The 23517-nt window shown below is 40.3% G+C and overlaps 1 protein-coding gene across 4 annotated transcripts in view; it reads left to right on the forward strand.

Moving 5' to 3' along the window:
- The window catches only part of USP42 (ubiquitin specific peptidase 42), a 58688-nt gene extending 36360 nt beyond the window's left edge, over positions 1-22328 (forward strand). For 3 of the 4 annotated variants that reach the window (XM_029577675.1, XM_029577674.1, XM_029577678.1), the window contains 12 exons: positions 728-798; positions 2238-2320; positions 2636-2747; positions 3935-4075; positions 6693-6793; positions 7034-7187; positions 7762-8520; positions 9078-9169; positions 9640-11145; positions 14436-14785; positions 18333-18374; positions 21311-22328. In XM_029577675.1, coding sequence (XP_029433535.1) covers positions 728-798; positions 2238-2320; positions 2636-2747; positions 3935-4075; positions 6693-6793; positions 7034-7187; positions 7762-8520; positions 9078-9169; positions 9640-11145; positions 14436-14785; positions 18333-18340 — 3377 coding nt within the window. In that variant the 3' untranslated portion in view covers positions 18341-18374; positions 21311-22328. The remainder of the gene's footprint in view (positions 1-727; positions 799-2237; positions 2321-2635; positions 2748-3934; positions 4076-6692; positions 6794-7033; positions 7188-7761; positions 8521-9077; positions 9170-9639; positions 11146-14435; positions 14786-18332; positions 18375-21310) is intronic. The other variant, XM_029577677.1, reaches the window with a different exon arrangement.
- The last annotated feature ends 1189 nt before the right edge of the window (positions 22329-23517 follow it).

Here is a 23517-nt window from a genome sequence, read left to right on the forward strand (position 1 = left end):
CCATTACATTAGCTTTTGCTCCGTTTCCATCTGCTGTCAGAGGTGCATAACCCACTCGTGAGGATTGACCTTCTCATCACTAAAGGAAAGGAAATGTATCAGGTAAGTAGTAATTTCTCCATATAAAGCAGGGAGTCAAACTGCAGCCTGTGGGCTGAATCCGTCCCACACAGCTCATTTTTCTGGCCCGCACATCAAGTTTTACTACGCTACATCGCTGAGGCAAACGCAGCAAGGTTCCTGGCCTTGCTTAGATTCCCTCATCCTCCCCCCTCTAACATTGAGGGTCACAAGCAAATGCAAACTCAGACTGATACTGAGGAGGCAGGTTGCTTTCTTTGGGTCGAGGTCACGTAGCAGCGCATACCAACTCCCACTGCTGCAAGGAGAAGTGGCTGCGGGCCCAGGTCAGAGCAAAAATAAAAAGTAAGACCCACTGCTCCCACTACCACCTCCATGCAACTGCAGCCAGGGACAGGACCCAAAAACTAAACAGGGAGGCAGAGGGGGAACAGGGTATATAGTCATCAAACTCAGAGGAGAATCCCCAGCCCTCTTAGTGACTTGAAATGTGCTGTGTTGCTCTCCACACAAATAGTTTGGGGAACTCTGATATAAAGTTTCTTTTTTTGAAGCTGTTTGTATTTGACTGTTTGTTTATAGTTGAAAACTTTGTTTATAGTTGAAAACTAACACTATACGTTTTGTTTTGTTTTTTTCATTGCAGTAAAATGTTTGAACTGCAAAGGCGTTTCTGACACATTTGATCCTTACCTTGATATTCCGGTTGAAATAAAGGTGAACGGTTGGCATATTTCCCACACTTATGTACTTAATTTCCACATTTAATGGCAGTGATTTGTAGTCTTTGTTATTTTATTATTCTTTTGTTATTTCTAAAAAGAAAGTAATGACATACCCATGAATGCTAAAGAAGAAATATTACATTTGCCAGCAAGATTAAAAAAAATATACTTCTGAAATCCGATGCTGTCCATAGTGAGCAGCAGTTTGTGTGGATAGAGAATTCCAAAGCTGATGGACATCTGTGGTCCATCTGAGCCCATGAACTGAACAAAGAGCGGTGAGGGAGAACCACTTTTATAACTGAATGCAAGCGGGAAGCCTTAGAAGTAAACCAACGCCAGCTTAGAGTTTCTGTAGATTAAACCATTGATGTTGTGAAGCAGCTATTGTATGTTGACTGTTTTGTTTATGGATGCACTGGAGCCCAGGGCATTGAAGCCTAATTATATTTGCTGCTAGATAAGCAGACATCAGTCAGCGTTGTTGGCCTTGTTAGCTTTTAATGTATTTATGCTTTTACTGTAAGCCGCTAAGAACCTTGGATGCAGTGGCATACATATATTTAAAAAAAAATACATGTAAATAAGCCCCTCAGCCCTCAGCATTTGTTCCTGTAACTATGCAGTGAGTTTGGAGGAAGGGATATTAATATTTCTGTGAAAGCATTTGGAGTCCTAAAATATCCAGGAACTGGAGATTTTACAGCAGTGTTGGCCTTCTGATACCTCGCATAACAAGATGTCCACGCTCTGTTGAAGTGGGCCTTCAGGATTGTAGGTTTCTTTGAGCAACACAAGTGAGAGCCAAAAACTGAAAGTCTATGCCAGCCTTTCCAGTTCATCTGTAATATCTAAAACATGGCCACTCCATCTCCGTGAACCAGGGATTTTAGAAATTGCGCCCTGTAAGCACAGACTTCTTTACAATAACCCTTCTTAAGCTTAATGAGATTTAGATTTATCAACTTGTTTACAGGCTTCCTAGTTTTTGGGAGGGTTTTTTTTTTTTTTGTAATTTCTAATTTTATTGAGAAACAATCCTAGTTTTGAACCATATCTGTTAACCTGTAGTTTATATTATGAAAATGTCAGAGACCAGGTTATGGACTTGTGATGTGCTAACACCATACGTAATATTGTAATGGTGGTGTGTGTGTGTTTTGTTTTTCATTGAAAGCAACATTCAAGCTAGCTGATCTGAATGGTAGGCTGGAGCTGCTTCTTTAGGAGAATGCATACAAGTGCTGTGGGGGTGTTTTTGTCTGTAATTTGATGATTAGCACATGTCGGCAGAACCCTTGATCCATCCCTGTGGGAGCAGGAGAGAGTCAGAAATGGCTCAGAATTGTGGAAAAAGTTGGTTTATATTGTATTACTATTTATAGGTCTCTGACAACTCACAGATCTCTCTCTCCTTGTTTGTTTTTATAGACAGCACAGAGTGTAAATAAGGCTCTTGAGCAGTTTGTGAAACCTGAACAATTAGATGGGGAAAATGCTTATAAATGCAGCAAGTAAGTTCTTAAAAACTGCATTTTTATTTCATTTGCATACTCTTACTAATCTCCTGTTCCTTTGGTAATAAAGTGTGTTGAAGCCTGATTTTTGCATAGCAGTGTTTTGCATTTTTCACAGCAAATTACTAGTAACTGAAAGCATATAATTTGTAAATTTTATACCAATTTATATGGTTATATAAAAAACAAAAAGGGAACTTCTAGAATGTACATATATAGAATTACAGGTTGGTGCTAACCCGCAAAATTGGTTAAGTGAAAAATGTGCATATTGCTTTAGTACAATTGAATCACTGTCTTCTATTTTTAAAGATGTAAAAAGATGGTTCCTGCTTCAAAAAGATTTACCATCCATCGCTCTTCTAACGTACTCACCTTATCTCTGAAAAGATTTGCAAATTTCAGTGGTGGGAAGATTACAAAGGTAATGATCAAATGTCTGAATGTTTGAGCTTTATCTTCTTGGTACATATATTCATTCAGAACAATAGTTATAGATTTAAATATTTAAAATTATGAGATGTCTAGAATGGGTAGATGTGAATCGGTTATTTACTCTTTCGGATACTAGAAAGACTAGGGGCCACTCCATGAAGTTAGCATGGGGCACATTTAAAACTAATCGGAGAAAGTTCTTTTTTACTCAATGCACAATTAAACTCTGGAATTTGTTGCCAGAGGATGTGGTTAGTGCAGTTAGTATAGCTGGGTTTAAAAAAGGATTGGATAAGTTCTTGGAGGAGAAGTCCATTACCTGCTATTAAGTTGACTTAGAAAATAGCCACTGCTATTACTAGCAACAGTAACATGGAATAGACTTAGTTTTTGGGTACTTGCCAGGTTCTTAAGGCCTGGACTGGCCACTGTTGGAAACAGGATGCTGGGCTTGATGGACCCTTGGTCTGACCCAGTATGGCATGTTCTTATGTTCTTCTTATATTGTAAGATAATTTTGACTCTTGTATGTTCTAGTAGGGGGAAAAGGAGCGTATAGTTCTTTAAATACAGATTGGGATTTTGCAAGTAAGTTTCTCAGTCTGTGAACCAGAGAGGTCATCAATGTCCCTAGCAAATATTAACTCTTGGTTTTGAGGATATAGTGTCAGAATGTGTAGGAATCTTTGTTTTCAGGTTTTATTATATATTTTTTTTCCCTGGGATTTATCAGTACTTATAACAAAAATGGGAGAAAAGCAGTGGAAGAGTCCTTTTTTTTTTTTTTTTTCTTTTCTTAATTGTCTCACATTTTTGTTCATTCTAATAAATTCTGATAAATTCCTGGGAAAAATAAAATAAAAACTGAAAACAAAGGTGTCTATTAAATATGAGAGGATTGAGGCAACATAGATAGACATATGAAACCTGTTTGCTTTGAGCCCTAGTGCATTTATATTTTACTTGCCAAATCATTAAAATATAATTTTCCTTGCAGGGTGCCACAAAGAAATTCCATCACAAATGATGCACAGTTAAACTTGACTACCAATATACAACAAATGTACAAAACTATAATGCTGATATTTTAGTTTCGGCAAAAGTTGTGTTTCCTGCTATAATGTCATATCCGAATTCTGTAGCGCTGTATTTTTTTTCTTTCTCCTGTGTCTCTAGGAAGTGAAATATCCAGAATATCTGGATATTCGTCCATATATGTCTCAGCCTAATGGGGAGCCAATTATTTATGTGCTCTATGCTGTCCTGGTCCATACTGGTTTCAGTTGTCATGCTGGGCACTATTACTGTTACATAAAGGTAGGTTCTGAGACAGAAATGTAGTCCTGTATTGACAGACGTGAAACATTAAGATTCTGTAGCTTGTCAGACCAGTGGGAATGGGAGCGAGCAGTCTGTGAAGTATGAGCCCCATATTGACAGAAGGCTGACACGTAGGAGAGAGATTCTCTCCTACATGTAGGTGCCTTAGTTTGGTGCTCAGAGATAGAAATCTGTATTATGCGCCTCTTCATTCCCCCCCCGCCCTGGCTGTGCCCACTTTTAAGGCACCCACATCTACTTTTAAGTTAGGTGCGTAGGTCTTTTGAAGATCTGGCTCTGGAGTCTTGGGCTTCTGCTAATTCCATGCATAGTATGTGTTTTAAGCTGCTTGTTTATCTTGTATCTAGTTACCAATTTCAAAGATCATTTTCCCTTCAGTGACACCTACAAGCCTCAATTAGTTCATTAGGACTTTATGTAAACCTTTTATGGTATCCCGCCTTTTTTTTTTCTTAATTTTATTGAATTCAAAAACAAAATAATCAAGATAACTTGATATTTACACATCTGGAATTACATAAGAAAAATGATCGAGCAGCATCCATCGCTAAACCACAGTATAGGTGAGGGGGAGACGGGGAAACGCAGTAAACAAATGTAGCTGACATTTATATATTTATTCCAATGCTCTTGATTATGTGTTCAGATGTTAAGATTTTGGGGAGAGCTTGTCGCAGGCCAGTCCCTGTTACTAAGAAAACCTTCAAGTAAATTAGGGTTTTAAAACATATATGTAACATTTTACCTAATCAAGATTCTACATGGAAACTGTAGATCAAAGGTGGCCACAAGAGCCAACACTCTGTGCTTTTTAGACAAAAATAACTTTCGCCTTAGTTGAGTATCTCATGCTACAGCTGGAAAAATTGCAGTTTTTGAACCAAGAAACAAATTACTTCTAAGGCAGAAGACCATCAAGCAAACCTTTATCCAGTTCTAATACAAAAGTAATGAGCATATCTTATCCTGAGAATTCTGTAGGAAGGCTGACCACATCCGCATCCACCCAGGCTGCTTCAGTCCCTCCAGATATAAGGTAAACTTTAGAGTTAGGGATTGACTCAGCTGGAACCTTCAAAAATCCAGCATAAAGCTTCAGCATCTCTAGAGGAGCAAGCATAGATGAATTTGGAAAGTTCAAAAAATGCAAGATCAGTCTTCTAGAATATTTCTCAAGGACTTCAGTTTTACGAAGCAAATGTAATTTATCTTGAATCAACGTAGTATCACTATTTTATAAACCCTTACAGCGTGGCTCCAAATTAGCTGCATGCTCTCGAGTAAGCTATTTTTGGGAGTTGATCTTTGTCTGAATTTCACCCATAGTAGATAAGATGGTTTCAATTCTACTAGTTAGAGCTTCACAAAGTCTCTAGTGTAATTGAGGCTGGTCTGTCACCCATAAATTCACATCGGTACATCCTTGATTAATCTGTTATAGATTCCAAACTAACGAGCACGTTCTCATCTTCAGAAATGCCCATCATTTGGACACTGGGCATTACCCTGGGACTGCTTGTACCCATAGTCATTACCGTGGGAGGAGCACGTATATCGGGGTTCAATGTTGTAGATGAATCCTCCAAAGCAGTGAATAGTCCCTGAAACAATACCTATAGCTAAATGAAACATGTAACCCTCGGGCTGAGGAAACCTAGAGTCGTCCCAGATGGATGGATCCTGGCTGCACTCTTCCTCCTCTTCCCCCATAAACCATTGAGAAGGAAACAGTTAAAAAAAGAAGACACGGACTCTGTACTCATGGACCCAAGATCTTCAGTTTCTGTGTCAAGGGCTGTACCCATTAGGTGAACAGCTTTGGCAGCGCGCCAGCAGCCCAAAGTCTTACATAGGTAAAGTGGCACGGTTAGCTAACATCGGATACTGCCAGTGTTGCAGCCTGAGATGAGACCTAGGTACCATGTTGTGCCGCAAGCCCGAGGTCTTCTGTAAGCAAATTGGCATGGTTAGATGACCTCAGACACCACTGGCATCGCGGCGAGAAGGAAGAGCCAGGTTCCAAACATCTCCCCTTGAGTACCTCCCTGTGTCCTGACTCTTTAATGTATAATAGTCGTAATCCTGTCCTCCTTCTGTGTGAGGGTTGGAATAAACATGATTTTTAAAATGGTTCTAATATGCTGGAATAGTTGGACAAAAATATACAAATGTGCTTAGGATGAGGGGCGAAGAAAAGCAAACTATACCTGACAAACGTATCAGAAAGGGGGAGGAGTGAGTGCTTTATCAGAAGCAAGGTAATAAATAAAAGGCTTCTTTCTAAACATGAAAAACTGAGGCAGCATTTGTGTGTGTGTGATACAGGAAAAATCATCTGTCCTTCCCCTGAAATAGCCGGGATCTCTGATTGCCCTAAAGCACATGGGGCTACGTGCAGAGCTATCAAACATTTGACCCATGCCAGTTGTTTTTAATAACTTTAAATTTAGCAAGCTGCTTCTTTTGGATCCAACAGTCTAAGGCACGCTGCGCCATATTACAAAGGATTGCACCTTTTGCTGCTCTTTAGCTGATGCTGCTGGTGGTGATCTTTAATTGCTTCTCTCTTCTTTTTTTTTTTCTTCCCTTGCAGGCTAGTAATGGTCAGTGGTACCAGATGAATGATTCCATTGTGTCTAACAGTGACATTAGATCAGTGCTTAATCAGCAAGCTTATGTTCTGTTTTATATCAGGTACTGTCAGAGTATTGAAATGCCTTCATATTTCTGTTGTATGATTTCCTCTTAGTTTTTATTTTATGTTTAAATCTATTTATTGAAATTTTCAAAAAGTACAAAAACTGTACACTTTGGAAGCTGTGACTGAGCTTACCAAGCATATGCAGATATTATAAACAGTAAATGCCTAATAGTAACACTTCTCATATTCTCTGCTTTTTTTTTTTTTTATTATCTTCGCTGTCATTTCTTTAGATCCCATGATATGAAAAATGGAGGAGAACATAGTCATTCCATTCATACACCAGGACAGTCCTCTCCTCGGCCTATAATCGGTCAGCGGGTGATGAATAGTAAGCAAGCTCCTTCTGCCTTTATCGGGCCACAGCTTCCTCCTCACATGATGAAGGTGAGCTTATACCACGTAAAACGAGTTTGTGTTGAAACTGTGTTCTAGGAGCTGAAGGAGGGTTTCCCCCCACCCCCTGCGTTATGACTGACTTAGGCAGTATGCTGACATGCCTTCAACCAGTGGTTAGAAATGCTAAAGCTCCCTGGAGCGCTGGTTGAGGTGTGTGATTGAGCTAACAAGCAGCTGTCCGCATAGAGCAATGTTAAGGACCCCCCCCCCCCATGCTGGGCCATTCTCTACCACAGCTGTCCAAAGGAGCAGAAACCCCAAGCAGGAGTTAGTCCACCTACATGGAAGCAAGAGATACTCCCAAATGAGCCCCTGTTTACTTTGACTGAAAAAAATAAGATATGTCAAATAATTTAAGGTTCTAATGTATCCTTAGTAGTAAACTAACTTTCTACTCAAGGGTGTGCCTTCCTCTTCTGCAGTTCTACGCACTGCATTTGTTTCTGGAACTGCTCAGCGATGATTTCCACTATTTATACATGATTTTAGTGTTAGTCTTTGGAATTGCAGGTGCTGTCCATATTGATCCCATGCTGAAACTGAACCTATTTTTGATTTGCAGAACACTAATCATTTAAATGGAGCTGGAGCACTGAAAGAAACTCCTAGCAGTTCTGTGGCCAGTGCTAGTAGCTCTTCTGTGACCAGGCCAACTTCAGCTCCACCGTCAACATCTTCCCTTCAAAACTGGCCAATCAACAGACCTGCAATAATTCCCGAGCCTCCTAAAAAGCAGAAAATTACGATCAGTATTCACAACAACAAATTACCTGCTCGCCAAGGTCAGTCACAACCCAGTCTTCACAATGGTCCCTTGGAGACTCTAAGCAAACCAGTTCCTTCATCTACTGTTACTAATTCCTCTGCAATACAGTCTACCTCAAATGCATCTGCTACTACAGTGGCTACTAAATTTGCTAAGCAAATGACTCCCAGTGAATCATGTTCTAAGCCAATGATGAATGGCAAGTCAAAACTAAATCCTAATGTTTTAGTCCCTTACGTCGCAGAGTCTTCAGAAGAATCTGATGAGGAGTCGAAGGGATTAGGTAAAGAAAATGGCCATTCTAAATCTTGTAATGGAATTTTGACTGGAAATGGAGTTGGTACATTACAGAACTCTTGTTCTACTTGTCAAGATTCTGATGACAAGGTTCCCCAGCATGAAGAGCTGCCAGATAACATTGTTGTCAACGGTGCTATTAGTATGGACGACGATCTTAAAGTAAATGGACTGAAATTCACTGATCCCGATTGCCAAGCCAAGCCTGCAAAATCTGCTGAAAATCCCTTGTCTAAAACGAATGGATTGCATGGACAAGTAAGTGTTCTGTATTTAAAATGCCTCAGTTGTAGACGCACCTTGGTGGCTAGGATTCTGCTCTTCTATAAACAAGGTTCCAGAGAACCTTTCCCTTCATGGGAGTCAGTTATTGCTCCTAGCCTTGGGAACCTTGCTGAGTTAGTAGGAAGTCACATCACCAAAGATAGCCAGTCACCATTTTAACTGCCAAATATGTTGCCATAATGCATCTGGAGCAGAAACTGGGCAATGCAAAAAATAATTTAATAAAAAAGATTGTCTAGAGGAATAGTCTATTAATTATGTGGAATTCAGGGATAGAAATAATTATGGGCCCCCTTATAAACAAAATTGTGCAATACTGTAGACTTGCACGCTGACATGTTCTTAATATAAATAGTTATTTTCGGAATGTGGGGTTATTTTTCATTCTTTCACTAATAGAATTCAAGCAGAAGTTCAGCTGGTCCCCTTGCGCTAAGTTATTACCTTACCACACTATCTGAGCCCCAAATCCAGAAGAGAGTTGCAGCAAAGTCTCTATAATAAATACTTTTGTTGTGTTGTGATTATAGGTAATGGCTGCTGCCCTGCCACCTGTCCCCGAGGACCGAATACTAGAATCTTTCAAGCATAACAAATTGAAAGCTTTATCGGAAGAAAGAAGGTGAGTGTGTTGTGCAGTTTAAAAACAGAGAAACTTGAATTTGTTTCTATGTTGTTAAAAGCTTTAAAGTTACTGGGAAGTTATGCTACCGAGCTAAAACAGCATGCAAGTATTGTAATCCATGATTTTTCAGACCTCCCAGAAAATCAATTTAGCACATGATGTATGACAGTTCAGTGTGTTCAAAGTATTTTAGTATTTTATTTTCAGGGAGATGGGGGGTAGGGGTCAGAAGATAACTGGTTTTTGCAAGTTGATTTATCTTCAGGACTGATATGGCTACTAGTACTCTCTGCTACATTCTAGGTAAGGTTCACATACATTCTTTTCTGACTAGTAATGGTACAACAAAACCCCTCCAGTTTCTTTGAATATGTCTCTTGTTAAGCGGTATGCAGTGCTGTGAACAAAAACACTGTATAAATGTGCTATTAAGAAGTAATAAAATGATCATTTTTCTTTTTGTGCAGTGTAAATGGAACTGAACAGGAAAATTCTGAAAATGACATGGACACTGAAAGCTTTGTCAGTGACAATTCTTATGAAAAGTCTGGAAGAGTCACTCCCAGCAGCCCTAAATGCCCAATAAAGGTGACCTCGACCTCACTGATTCCCGAAATCCAGTCTACCAAAGAACACATCACAGCTGCAAATGATGTAACAAAAATTGACAGCAGGCCTTCTGCTATCGGTGGCCAACATAATAGCAAGCAAGCAAGTCTTGAGGGTGAAGAACGCCTCTCAAAGCAGTATGACACTAAGACTTGCACCATTGCTCAATCGAGACAACCTGAAGAAGTAAAGGGGGTCTTGGAAGAGAGCTCTCAAAACATCAAAGGATCTGTGCACGAGTACGCAGAGAGATTAACTCTAAGCCCCTCGAAAACGTCTGAGGGCGACTGCGGTTCTAAAAACGTTTCTTCTCCTTCGGCAGGAAACGGTAAAGAAGCAAGGGACGTAGCTCAGAATTTTGCAGCTACACCTCTTGTTAACGAATATCCTGCTGCTGAGCAGGCCAAGGAGTTGGAGGAGCAGCATTCTAAAGGCAAAGATGACATTAGTAGCGATCAGAGACAGGAACAAAAAGATAGGCAGAGGAGCAGGAGTCCTTCCCCAGTCCAGGAAAAAAACGCTGACCCCAAAAACGTAGAGAAGAAATACCTTAGTGAAAGTGGTTGCTGTGAAAGCAAAGAAAAAGAGAGACAGCATAGAAACAAACTCGGTGATGGCTGTTATAAAAAGAGGTGCTCTTACAGTGAGGAGAGGACCAAGCATGATAGATACAGGCAGGAGTATTGGAATGGAAATAAGTACAGGCCTTATCACAATGAAAGAAGTAGTCCAGATAATGGCAGGGCATCTGTGAAATATAGCCATTATAGGGCTAGATCCAGAAGTAGGAGTAAGTATTACCATTCTAAAAGGGAGAGATCGTGGAGCAGGGAGCGATACTACCAAGATAAGCATAGACGATGGGACAACTGCAGGTATTATAATGATTATTACCCTTCTCATGGAGGCAGAGAGAGAAGGTTGCCCTATGGTGACAGAGACTACGAAAAGCCGGGAAACCCCTCGTACGCCAACAGACCCTATAAGGATTATCATTATAAGAACAGATGGATGCATGAGCCAATACCTAGAGAGAAAGGAAGGTATCCTTGCAGCAATCCAAATCTGGAGCTGCATCAGGCTTCCTCTCTTGCCTGGTACTCAGAAAAGCACGATCACGAAAAGCCATCCTTCATTTCTGAAGTAAAGCACTGTAACTCGGAGACCTACTGCCACCCTTATGGAAGCTTGAAGGAACGGAAGAGAAAATGTAACAGCAGCTCCGAAGACAGCGACAGTGATGTGGACAAGAAACGTAGAAAGAGCTTCCAAGAAGAACCTTTGGAGGAGCAAAGAGTGAAAAGGCATAAAAAGTCAAAGAAGAAAAAGAAGTCCAAAGACAAACAGAGAGAGAAGGATAACAGGCAAGTACATGGCCATGGCTGATGGGTGTTAGAAAGGAAGGGTTTGAACTGATGAAATGCTTTTGAAGGGAACATGACTTCTCTTGTTAGCGTAGAGGGGGGTCTTGCCCTTTGCAACTGAATTCTGCACTAGCAGTACTTTGCTGTATGCCTGTAACATAAAATAGTAGTTTTCAGCAGGATCATGATGAATACGTGTAAGAGAGCTGCCTGCTCTTGAAGTCAGTTATTTCCATAGGAATTAATACAGAGTAAATGTGCTGGGCTCGGTTTTCTTTAGTTTATTTCCTAGTGCTGACAAGTCTACGCAGTACTATCTAAGGGTGACCTGGGGGTATGATGATGAATTAACACAAGTAACTTACGCATACAAAAGATGTGGGAATTCCCTGCCCAAAAAAGCTTTCTGATGTCCCTGTTCTAAATATTTTTCTTGGTTTTTTTTTTTTTTTTTAATTATTTTAAACTTTCAGTTGAAAGTTCTGAAAACAGTACTTGTCTCAAAATAAGGGACCATTTGGACAGCCTAATCTGCCCAGTTGCCCACCTACATTGCTCTTGGTAAAGATGTCAGCCTTACTGGCTTGACCGCCTGCAGGAGATTGCACCTTATCCTTTGTCCGAAGCTAACTCCACCTGCTGGTCATGCAATCTCAATAAAAACCTCCCTCCAGCTTTTACTGAAATTGTACCAAAGATTTTGGGAGCTTGACACAGCTGTACCACCACTCTCTAGAAGTCACATTTGTCCTTTTACCATTTCATAGGTTTCCATACTTCAACACCCAGGCCCCTATTTCATTATCCTAATTCTCTCTGTCCCTTACTTAAATGCTTCACAGTCTGGCTGTTACCACATTGGGTGGGGGGCTTTTCCAGGCAGTTACCACCATCTCAATAAAAGTATTTCCTCGTGTGTCTTTTGAGCCTTCTTTTAAATTTCATATCATGACCCATTTTTCCTTCTGTGGAAAATGCCACCCCCTTATACTTTTTTGAAGCCTGCTCAATATTTGTTCCTATCATATTTCCACCCCATCCCTTTCCCTTCGTGTAAGGTTTGTTACAGACCCTGTAACACTTTGGTACCCCCTTTTCTCCCAGCTGATTCCTCCTCTTGTACCCAAAAAGTCCTTCCACTTGATAGTGTGGTTTCCTGTGGCCAGATTTGCATCCTTCCCCCTCTGTGTGGATTCAGGAAACAGAGCAAAACAAAATGTGTAAGCACGACACAGGCTTCTTTTCTTGCACACTTTAGTGATTACTTTGCTGCACAGATTTGCTCCTTTGTGTAATGATTTCCTCATATTGTGAGCTGGTGTGAATTTTTGAGACACCTACATCAACCAACTTTAATTTGGTAAAAGTGCTGTTCAAAGCCCTTGATAACTACTTTAGCAATAAACACCACAGTACATACTCGCATTGCTAGATTAGACTGTTAAATATCCAGTACTGATGGTCCTGTTTCCTTTTTCCTCTCCTTACACATTTGTTCTTCATAATGTAATTTTGTACTGTAGTTGTATTGGCTACTACAGAAATTGTGCCTATACTGTAATCCGCGTACGCGCACACAACTCAAATCAGGCAGGATGTAGAGGCGAGTATTATGTACCTCACTCCCATACAGAGGTATAAGGTAGCGGTACAGGTGTCCAATTTCTTTCTTGTCTGAACAGTAATACTACACCTTGAAGTCTGTAAACTTGACATTGTATAGTAATGCAGCTGAAATTGGATGCCCAGGTTTTCATTACATAAAATGACACTACATAGTGATGTAGTAGATGACGGATGAGATCCAGTTGGCCCACCCTCTCAATCTGGTTATTCCTATTTACACTACTCTAGATAAGGCTGGATCCCAGCTGTCAGCCATATCAGCTTGACCATCACCTGCAGGCTATCGCTCTTTATCCAAGTCAGTTTAGTTTATTTTATTTTTTTATTTATTTAAAAATACCTATATTCCGCAAACTCCAAGGCAAGCTAAATTCATAATTTAGAAGATGTGGACCCAGGACACCTTTGTTTTAAATTATGATTGTATTGGTTACACATGAAACAATATAGCAAAAATACAATCCAATGTAGCATTAAGGTGTAAGGTGTTTTATCCGATGTCAACCACCACTCTGTCCCCTGATGCAGTTAATGGTGTCAAGACTTTCATAATATTTAAAATTTTAGATTTTTTTGACTGCATTACAAAGTTTGGGGTACGAATTGAACCATTGACATGCATGAACATATATATAAAAAGACATACACAAGGTGTTTTGAAAAAAATCAGCAATTTTTGGGCCAGATTGGTGATAACTGAAAGCCAGCCACGATTCCTGGCTTGCTGAAACCCTGTACAAACATACTGCATTAAGCCATTGACACAGATGGCTTTCTAGTTGTATTGGGAGACCTTGGACCTATGATTTTTTTAACTCATGTTTAAACCAACACTCAAATGGCCCCCTCCCCATATCTCCTACTCAACCCTGTCTATATCTGTCCCAATTAGCTTAAATTCTGTTTCCAGTACACCTGCTGATAGACGCCTGAAATAACCTACCAACGTCAGGAAAGAATTTTCTCATATTTGCTCTGCCTTCCTCCTCCAACTTTGTATCAAGGCTTCTTGTCCTTGAATTTCTCTTTCAGAGGAAAAAGCTGCCTTTCTTAGCGTTTAGCCAGATGAACTCAGGTCCAATGGATTCATCTAATGGAGGGTCCAGTTCTGGCTTCCGTCCTTTAGTGTCATTACAAAGATATTGCCTCGAGACCTGAATCTAAGCCTGGGCTTGCTAGCGACCAATTCATGGGCAGCATAACCTCTGTTTTCTTGCTGGTGACGGCTTTCTGTATGCATGTGAATGTACTCTTAGCTTTCCCTATTTCTTTATTACACGACTGCAAGCCATTTGGAATGATTGCTGCTAAGTCCTTTTCCTGCTTCTCAGTGCCTGTCTTATCGTCCTAATTGATAAGTGAAAACAAGATAAAATTAAGATCAGGCTTTGATGTCTGCTGTTTGTTTTGCTCTTCCAATTTTAGTTGTGTATTAGATAAATAGTAATGCTAAGTTATTCTAATGGTAATCTTTGTAAGTATAAAAAATGTTGTCTTAGGGGTGCTTTGTTTATTTAAAAAAAAAAAGATACAAATATTAAAAAGCTTATGAACATATTTTAGAGGAACTAATGTCGTGTTCCAGCCATCAGATTGCTTAGACTTGAAGATAGCTTTATTATTTGTAGCACTTTTAATTGTTCTTACCTCTGTGTTCGTTTCAGGCACGAGGATTCAGACGTGTCTGTTCCCGGTTCGGATACCGACCTTCACAGACACAAGAAAAAGAAGAAGAAAAAGAAGAAACCGATGAAAAAATGTGAGGATAGTAGTGAACTTTCTGACCAGTCTGTGAAACGGGCTCCTGGCTCTGAAGCCGATCTTAACATTAAGACAATTGAAAGCACAGAAGATTGTCATCTGAGAAATGATGATGATGGCTATCAAGAATGTAGGAGCTATGACCACAAATGGCAGAGGGAGCAAGATGGTGGCCCATGTCCAATAACGAAAATCGTTAGATTGGAGGGCAAGGAGAACAGCTATCATGTAGCTTATGGCTGTGACATAACAAGTAAGTAAAAATTATGTAACTTCTATCCTGTGGAAAGTAAAGTGATCTCTGTGAAACAGTACCTTTTTGTATAGAGGTCATGGCTGGATGTTAGTTCAGCTATCCTACACCCCTCGCACAAACATGACAAGTCTTAAAAATATACATTCTAGGGATGTAAAACTTTTATCTGACGATTGAAAATATCACCATATTTTCAATCTCGTCAGATATCGGGGGGTCCCCGATAGCGATAAGAAACCCCACGATTAATTTTGTGGGTTCTCTTATCATTATGGGGGGGGGGGGGGGCAGGAAGAAAGGGCACTTAAAAGTAACACAAAAACACAGCCCGACCCTTTAAAATTAGTTCTTTAGTATTCCCCCCCCCCCCCCGGACCCCCCAAAATTTTTAAGTGCCTGGTGGTCCAGTGGGGGTCCTGGGACCGTTCTCCTGCTCTCGGGCCGTCTGCTGCAAGTAAACAAAATGGCGCCGATGGCCCTTTGCCATTGACACCATTTCATAAAATTCAGTCTCTTATTGACAAATGCTTTTTCAGCATCATGATAAAACAGAGGTCAAAGGTTAATATGTTTAGAATGTAAATGTCATGCTGAATCAGATCTAGTGGTCCATCAATCCCAGCATCAGTTCTCCAACAGTGGCCAGTCCAGGTCATTTGGAAGTATCCCACAGATCCTAATGGGAAAGTCCATTTGATGAATAAAGGTGGAGACACCTAAGTCTTATCTGGCAAGAATTATTTCTGGACCTGTCTTCCAGAAACAACCAAAGCTTTTATTAAGCTCTGCTATACTCCAAGCCTTTACCATGTTCTGCAGCAACAAATTCCACTGCTTAATTGTACATGGAAAAATACTTCCTAAATAGATTTAAATCTATTTCATGGAATGTCCCCTAGTCCATTCGATACAGTAAGTAAAAACCTGTTAACTTGATATACTATCTAATGTAATCTCATCTGGTATGGAGCAGTGTTTCTTAAACAACTTTTTTTACAATAAAAACATTGCCCTCTGCTCCATTTTCTGTTCCCGTTCTTCATTATGCAGGTTTCTTTAGTAACAGGTAGTAGTGCATATAGAAGATGGATCTTATTAAGAGCAGGTCCATACTGTACGAGATTGAGTCATTCTGTTGTATAAGTACTGATATTGTTGACTACATTTGTATTTTTATTTCTGTAGGAATTCCAAAAGTCCTTTCCATGTAGAATAAATTAGTATAAGTAGAAGCAACATCACTTTCCCCTCACTCCAGAGGTCCAGTTAAACCTAGAAGTGATCAGTAAAAAAAAAAAAAAAAAATTATATATTCTTAGAATAACAAAAAAAAAAAAGATGAAATTCATAGATGCTGCATGAATAATTCAGTACCCAAATATATTTTCCTGATCTTTCATGGAACTATTACTCTGAACTCCTATTTTTCAAGAGTAAGTGACTCATTTGAGGATTCTGTGCTTCAGGAGAGACATTTCCCTGCTAATATTTTCAAGAAACGTAAATACCTTCCAGGAGTATAGAATGAAATCGAGATTATGTATCTGGCCTTTCTGTCTCCAGTTTATGGTGTAGTTGTGAATCATGTTTGTTATCCTTGAATCAGCTTTTGCTCTTTTGAAATGTTCTGCAGGACTTCTCGGAAGGTTCGCTTTATCAGGTGATACCCACTATTCCTAAATTCCTTGTTCTCTTCTGCCGATCTGTACAGGCCCTCAGTAATTTCAGCTTCCTTTTTCAAACGGCAATGAAATAGGTTCCATTATGCAGTGGATGAGGCTATGGCTCCATGGTCAGTATACCTCCATGGTAAAGGTGTACTAGTTGGGATATATCTCTACTGTACTCCACAAAAGTGGGACTAATGGATACAGCCTCCCTGCATTGCTTGCAGATGAGATGAAAGGCTATAGCCTTTACTGTGTCCTTGTGAACAAACGAGGCGATTAAAAAAAAAAAAAAAGTTTGTGGAAGGCGCTTAAACTCTCTTTTGCTGGCCCACATCCAGAACACACAAGTCTGATTTGAACTATTTTCAGATCTCTACAGAAGGCTTGAAACTGCCCCCTTACCCGCAATACAGGTTTCAGATAGTCCAGTATGCAGCTGTGATTCCCTGTACGTACCCAGATCATCCAGATTGCTTGGTTTTTGCCTCCCTTCCAGCAGATGGAGACAGAAAAACTTGTAGAGCATTCCCTATTAGACCGGTGTGCCACCTGCATCTCCTCAGTATTTCTCTGTCTCCAGTAGATGGAGGTGGTGCAAAACCTGCAGTCTTCACCTTGGCAGGGGGTGTTGGCAAATTTATATTAAAAAAAAAAACCTCCCGGGGGGAGGTAGGCAGGTCCCAGTCCCAGTGGGGCCATCCCCCCCCTGGTTGCAGGTTGTGAAGAGCTGGGGTTGGTGACCCCGCGGGGCTCCTGAACGGTAAGGCAGGTGGAGGGATACCGGTAGTCCGGTCCTTTTCTCCCCCCCCCCCCACCCCTCCTTAAACCTAGTCTGATTAGGGGTGGGGGAAGTTAACCTGTCTTCTCGCGGTATACCTTCTCCATCTGCTGGCAGGGAGGCAAAACCCAGCAGTCTGGACTGATCTGTGGTACAACAGGAATGAAAATTAACAGGTAAGAATCAATTTTCCTTTGGTCTTGGTTTGGGGGCCACTACTTCCACTGGGACCTCTACAGGAAACAAACAAACTCTAGTCTTCTTTAACACTACCGCCTAAGAAAACAAAGAATAAGGCCTTTTTGGCATCTTTTGCTGCTTTAACTGCCTCTCTCCCGGTGTGATCCAAACAAAATATTACCTTCAAAGGGAATACCTACAAGATTACTCTTGAATGAGACCCTTGCAGAGCAGAATTTGTCACAGGCCCCTTTTCACTACCATTCCTTTGAGGTGACTGTAATAATATCTTATCCTGCACCTACTAAAATCGACATTGTCAGAATCACCTTTTCCAGAATGGGAACCAAATTCCTCGGGTTTTCCCCTGGCTCCTCTGTCACGTTTTGCATGTGCTGTGATGGGGGAAGGCCTGCGGATATTCCTGGCTGGAAAGTGATGTCATAACATTCTGTGGCAGCTGGTTTATTATGCTATAGGACTTAATAGAAAGGAAAGTGAGGGTAAGGGAGCTTCTGTTTTCATTACCCATAAGTGTTTCTGGTAAGCAAGCAAATTTAATTTCAACAGGTGCTGCCCTGCAGCTGGACAGCTGTAGATTTCTGCTGATAGCCCCAAGTCTCAACCAGTGACAGCACTCACTGGGAAAAGCCATACAGATAGAGTGACTAATTGGAGGGAATCTCATGTTTGAGGAATCTTTAGTTTTAGCTTTTCTAACTTTTCATTAGTGGCCAAACCTAATTTTCTGATTGTCTTGTACTGTGACTCAATCTTGCCACAACAGGAGAAAAGTAACAGGTGTCTGACTTTGATACAAGTAAAAATGGCAGGTGCTCTTATTTATGAAAATGTCAATGAAGATGAACATGCTTTATAAAGAAAAAAAAAATCTTAACATTTTATCCTCTTTTAGGTAATTGAGAAGAGTGATCCTCTGAGTAAAATCTCACTACAGGCAAGTAATTTGTCTCTTGTTTCATTATCTTATGGGCTCAATTCATCTGATAAACAAGTACATACCTCGTACACTCCAGGATGTAAAGCAGTGGTTATATTATGATAGAAAATACTGCTTGTCTGTTCTTTGGCTTGGGGATGGAGAGATGGAGATTTGCTATTCTCATTGTTCCCCCAGAAGTTGACTGTTATAATCTCCTTGGAGGCTTTTTTGTCTCACATCTTCTTGAGCTCTGTTGGCGATGCTGAATTAGTTCTTGTTGGCATGCAACCTAGATTAGATGCAGATTTTCAGTCTAGTCTGCTTCGTACTAAAATGTAAAATTTTTTAAGTAGATTTTTCTGGTGTATGGGATCCTTCAAAGCCATGCTATCGGGCACCTGTCCATGCCTCATGCAATAAGGGATAATGACATACATGTATGCTGTCCCACATACACAAGACTCTTCTTAATTTGGGGAGGGAGTGCCCATGGTCCATATTTTTTTTCTTCTCTCATACTCAACATGGGTGATCTTGACAAAACTCCATGAGATTAAATGATTGATATGGGAGTCTTCTCTCTCTGCCCAAAATAAAGAAGGTTCTGAAAAGACTGATCCAAGTACATCCTTTGTTAGTGCATGAATTTTGGAAATTTGTAGCTGCAGATCCTCAGACGAGGATTTAAGCATGGGTTGGTATGCAGTGATATTTTTTTTTTCTACCTTCACATTTTGGGTCTAATAATCATACTCCTAAACTAGATGCACTCAGTTCTCCAGTTAGCAGAAGATCCTGCTCTGCATCTCTCCTCGTTAGAGCCTGTATGCAGTGGGGGTAGAGTTTCCTCAAGAAAACTTTTTTATATAAATGTTTTCTTTCCCTCATTAGCCATAATTTTACTGGAGGGTCGCCTCTCAATGGAATGCCTCGTTTGTGGTTTACGCTCATTACCCTGTCTTACAGCCTGAACATCATTCCTGCCCGTGCTGCAGCTTGACAGCAGCTATAGCTGAAAGTGCCCAGAGCAGCTCTTCTCACAGCCTGTTCCTCCTGGTGCCACTCCCGAGGCTAGCAGCAGACTACCCCATCCTAATAAATTGCAGAGAGCAAACTTATCCATGATTTTTGCATGTAGACCTTTTTCAGAAGAAACGGACATGTGGTAGGCACTCAGGGCCCGTGTAAAAGTATTTGGTGCCTTGAATGAACCTCTGGTCATGCATACCTCCGGCAGCAGTGCTCCAGCACATCTCTCCCTTCTTTGATGGACTGCTGTGGCACAGCCAGTGCCTTCTCGGCTTCATGCTGGTGAGATTCCTCCACCCCCAAGAATTTTGGTGCTCTAGGCAACCGCCTAGTTTCCAAATGGAAGCACCGGCCCTGTAGGCACTCCAGGAGACGTGACCAGGGACAAGGGTGTGCATTGAAAAGATTTTTTGTTTTGTTTTTTTTCTTCTTTAGTCTCAATTACTTCATGTTTTTATTTTCATTTTTGATCTTAACATGCACTAAGCCATTTAGCATATGTTCATTTTAGCACGTGTTAAACAATTTTGTTGGGTGCTTTTTGTGTTTTTCAATTAGAAATGACCCTTGGTTGCATTTTTAATGTCCTTTTTAAATGATAGCACACCCCTATTAGTACTCTCAGAAGAGCCACCAGGAAACTTGGAGATAGTGACATGCCATTACGTACTCGCCCTGCATTGATACCTGGAATTGGGCAGTTTCCTAGCTCCAGAGCTCATTTGTCTTGCATGATGTCAATACTTATTTTTGAGGCTCACCTGGCTTTCAACCAGAAGGAATGCTGTTAAAATAATTTTTTTTTCTACTTGTACAAACTTAATTTCTACATCCAGTATTTTTGGTGGTAAAGCAAGCTTTCAATGGGTATTCTGGTAGCTTAGTTTATCCGTGATAGAACCTAATGAAAGCATAGATAGAAATTGGAAGGCCTGTCTCTGCTCGGTTTCAAGAAAAACTCCTTATGTGCCACTTAAGAGGCATAAGAAATATGACGAAACATTAACATTCAAGTTTAGTCTATTGAAAGTCTTTCCATGGGGAATGGATGGAGTGGCACTACATTATTTTCCAAAGTCTGTTCTGTACATGCATTTCAGTGGTATAGTGTGATGTATCATTGGAGGAAATGGGAGAGAATTAGCAGTACATGTTGCCCCTGCCAGATCTAAACTTGCAGCAGGAAGAGGGAGTGGGGGGGAGTGAAAAATGTTTTTTCCCAAAATCACTGGAACTTTTAGCTGCAAAAAATGCAGGGCAATCTGATGCAATATCTACTTCTCAATGCCAGCAGCAGATTATTTGAAGCAGACAGATGCCATAGCAGGCTCTCCCATGCTGCCTCAGCATGTGCTAGTGTTAAATTTCCTGTTCTACTTGAAGAAAAAAAAAATCCTAGCAAATGCTATGATTCCCACTCAAGCCCCAGCATCCTACTTAGTGCATATTTAGATTTTGCAGTGAGTAGAGGGCACTGTTGCTTCCAAATATTTCTGCATCATCCACCAAAAATTGAGGTGCGTCATGCTAGGTGTATAATATATCATGTTCTACACCTGCTGAGCCACGTTCCCTGTCCTCAGTGGGGCTCTTCAGTGTTCAAGAGAGTCTCCAAGGAAGGAAGAAAATGTGTCCCTTACAAAGCAGGAAAAAAGTACAGTACAGCAGCTAAAACTGAAGTGACTGTTGTGGTGTCCAGTAGGTAGATATCCTGATAACGATGCACATCTCCTGTTTGGTTGTGTTGGAAATGCTGCTGTAAAAGTGTGTAATTCTGGATAATTTTACTTAATGTTCCTGCAAATGTCAGCAAATTGTAATGGGGTCGTTCAGATGAGCCAAAGAGACAAACCCAATGTTATGCTTTTAAGAGTATAGCTTTCATGCAGTAGCTAACCTAGTTTTCTCCTTGTCTCTTTCAGCTTCAAAGATCTTGGAAGACCTCCTACCAAGCTTACACTGGGTACAGACGGTGATTAACAGTTCAGTCTAAGTGGTGCTTTTCTTCAGAATACTGTATAGGATTTTACCATGGAAGATATTTTTTTTTAATATATCTATTTTACTTTGACCCTTTTTTTAAAAATTACCCTTAAATTAATCCAAATGGATGGAAACTTTTTACAACTGGTAGCTGTTATAAAATACTGTAAATATCACATTAAAAATAATGCCCTGGAATAGAACATCTCAAATGCTGCTTAATTACCGACTCAGGTTGATTACTTGTACTTCATGTAATGCTACTCCACATTAGACATCCTGGTGCAGGAAGGCCAGGAAACCATGGAAAAAGTATCTAATATGTAAACTATGACTGTAAAGCCACAGTGCGTATCTTTAATTCAAGAGCATATTTAAAATCCACAACGTCCTAAAGAACTTGATTTGCAGGAGCTGTGTCTGTCCTCTGTGATGTCTGATACTAGAAACTAATTCACATTTTAGTTGCAGCCCAGGTTTGAAAAAACAAAACAAAACACACGCTAAGTATTTTCTAGGCAGCTAGCCTTCCTGTTTTGTGAAACTGGCAAATTTCAAATTGTTATGAATGTATGCTGAAAGTTTTATTTGTACATCCCAGAGCTCTATTCACAGAGTGTTTGATTTTTATACAGTGTCACTTGTCTTTGGTTATGGTATTAGTATAAGTTGTCCCTTTAAAGTTTCTAGTTGCAGACAATTATTCATACTGTGATTTTATTTAAATATGAAATGCTATCAAACTGTGATACACATTTATAATTTACTGGTCCTGCATCAGGAGATGGCGTGGGGAAGCTGTATTTATAACAGTTAATCTGTACAGTTTATACAATCTGTGTTCAGAGACTAAAGCTTGATCTTTGTTTTTCTAAAGATTAAAAAGCACTTTCCCCACTGTAATGTAGCATGTAAAATGTACATAGTATATAAAATACAAAATCAAAATAACCCTTATTTTGGTTTTACAGTCTTCATTTTATAATACTGCTTTGTAATGGAGGATCTATGATTGGATGGGTCAGTCTAGAGAAATGGATATTGCAGATGTTTCTATATAATGTTATCAGTGTACAAGGTAACACAACTGGTTTAAGCTGGAACAGAGCAAGTAATAGCTGTGGTATCTCCTATGAACATCTAAAACCAACTTAATGTCTTTGCACTCCATAATGTAGTTTTCTTTTTCTTCCCTAATGAATTTTAGGGCATGTGTCATCTTATGGATGGGTCCTACACTTGAACTGCCATGTTTCTCTGCCCAGGGCATATCTAATATCCTTAAAGACCTGCTTTCTACATTTTTGGGAGTAGAGGAAAACCAGCAAAAAGCTCTTAATAGTTCATAACACTGCTTGGCTCTACAGTGTGCTGGAACCTCAATTATTCATCTAATATTTTTAGCTACCATGGAAAAACACTGAAGTACAAAAAAGTTGATTGGATTACATGTAAGCCTCATACAGAGGACATGTTTAGTTTCTTCTATTTACAATTTAGTGTAATCGTAAAGTACAGGTTTTGGACTCAAAGCAGAGTCGGAGATCAAATGAAGAGGTTAAAGAAAGGAGTTCGGAGGCATAAGTTAGAGGAGGGCCATCACCTTGGAGGTTTAAGTCACCAAGGATAAGGGAAGATGGGTCAGTGAGGAAGGAGATTTATCGGGGGGTAGATAGATGACAGCTACCGGGAGAGGTACTGAGTGAATAGGTGGCTGGAATGGGCTTCAAAGCAGGCCTGGTTTCTGAGGCCCAGTGGGGGCCTAGCGATGACCTGGCTAAAAAGGCAGAGCAGTCGGCAAAATGTGATTTCTCTAAATGGCAAATTCTCACCAGTTCATAAGCAGCATACAAATGCTGACACCCAATTGGCCAGCTCTTTATTGCTACAAGATTCTGGATTCAAGCTTGGAATTATTAGAGAGAAGATTTGGTGTCTCCCCCCTCCATAAGAGGACATTAATGTGAGAAGAGTGTGTCTCTCTAGATTGTGGACCTTGATCGAGGAGAAAGCAAATGTTGCTTACCTGTAACAGGTGTTCTCACAGGACAGCAGGATGTTAGTCCTCACATATGGGTGACATCACAGTTGTCCCTTCCAGAGCAGAGCTCATTAGGTTAATGACCAGACTGAGGGTTGCCTTCAG

This window comes from Rhinatrema bivittatum, chromosome 14, assembly GCF_901001135.1.
Source record: "Rhinatrema bivittatum chromosome 14, aRhiBiv1.1, whole genome shotgun sequence".
NCBI classification, from domain to species: Eukaryota; Metazoa; Chordata; class Amphibia; order Gymnophiona; family Rhinatrematidae; genus Rhinatrema; species Rhinatrema bivittatum.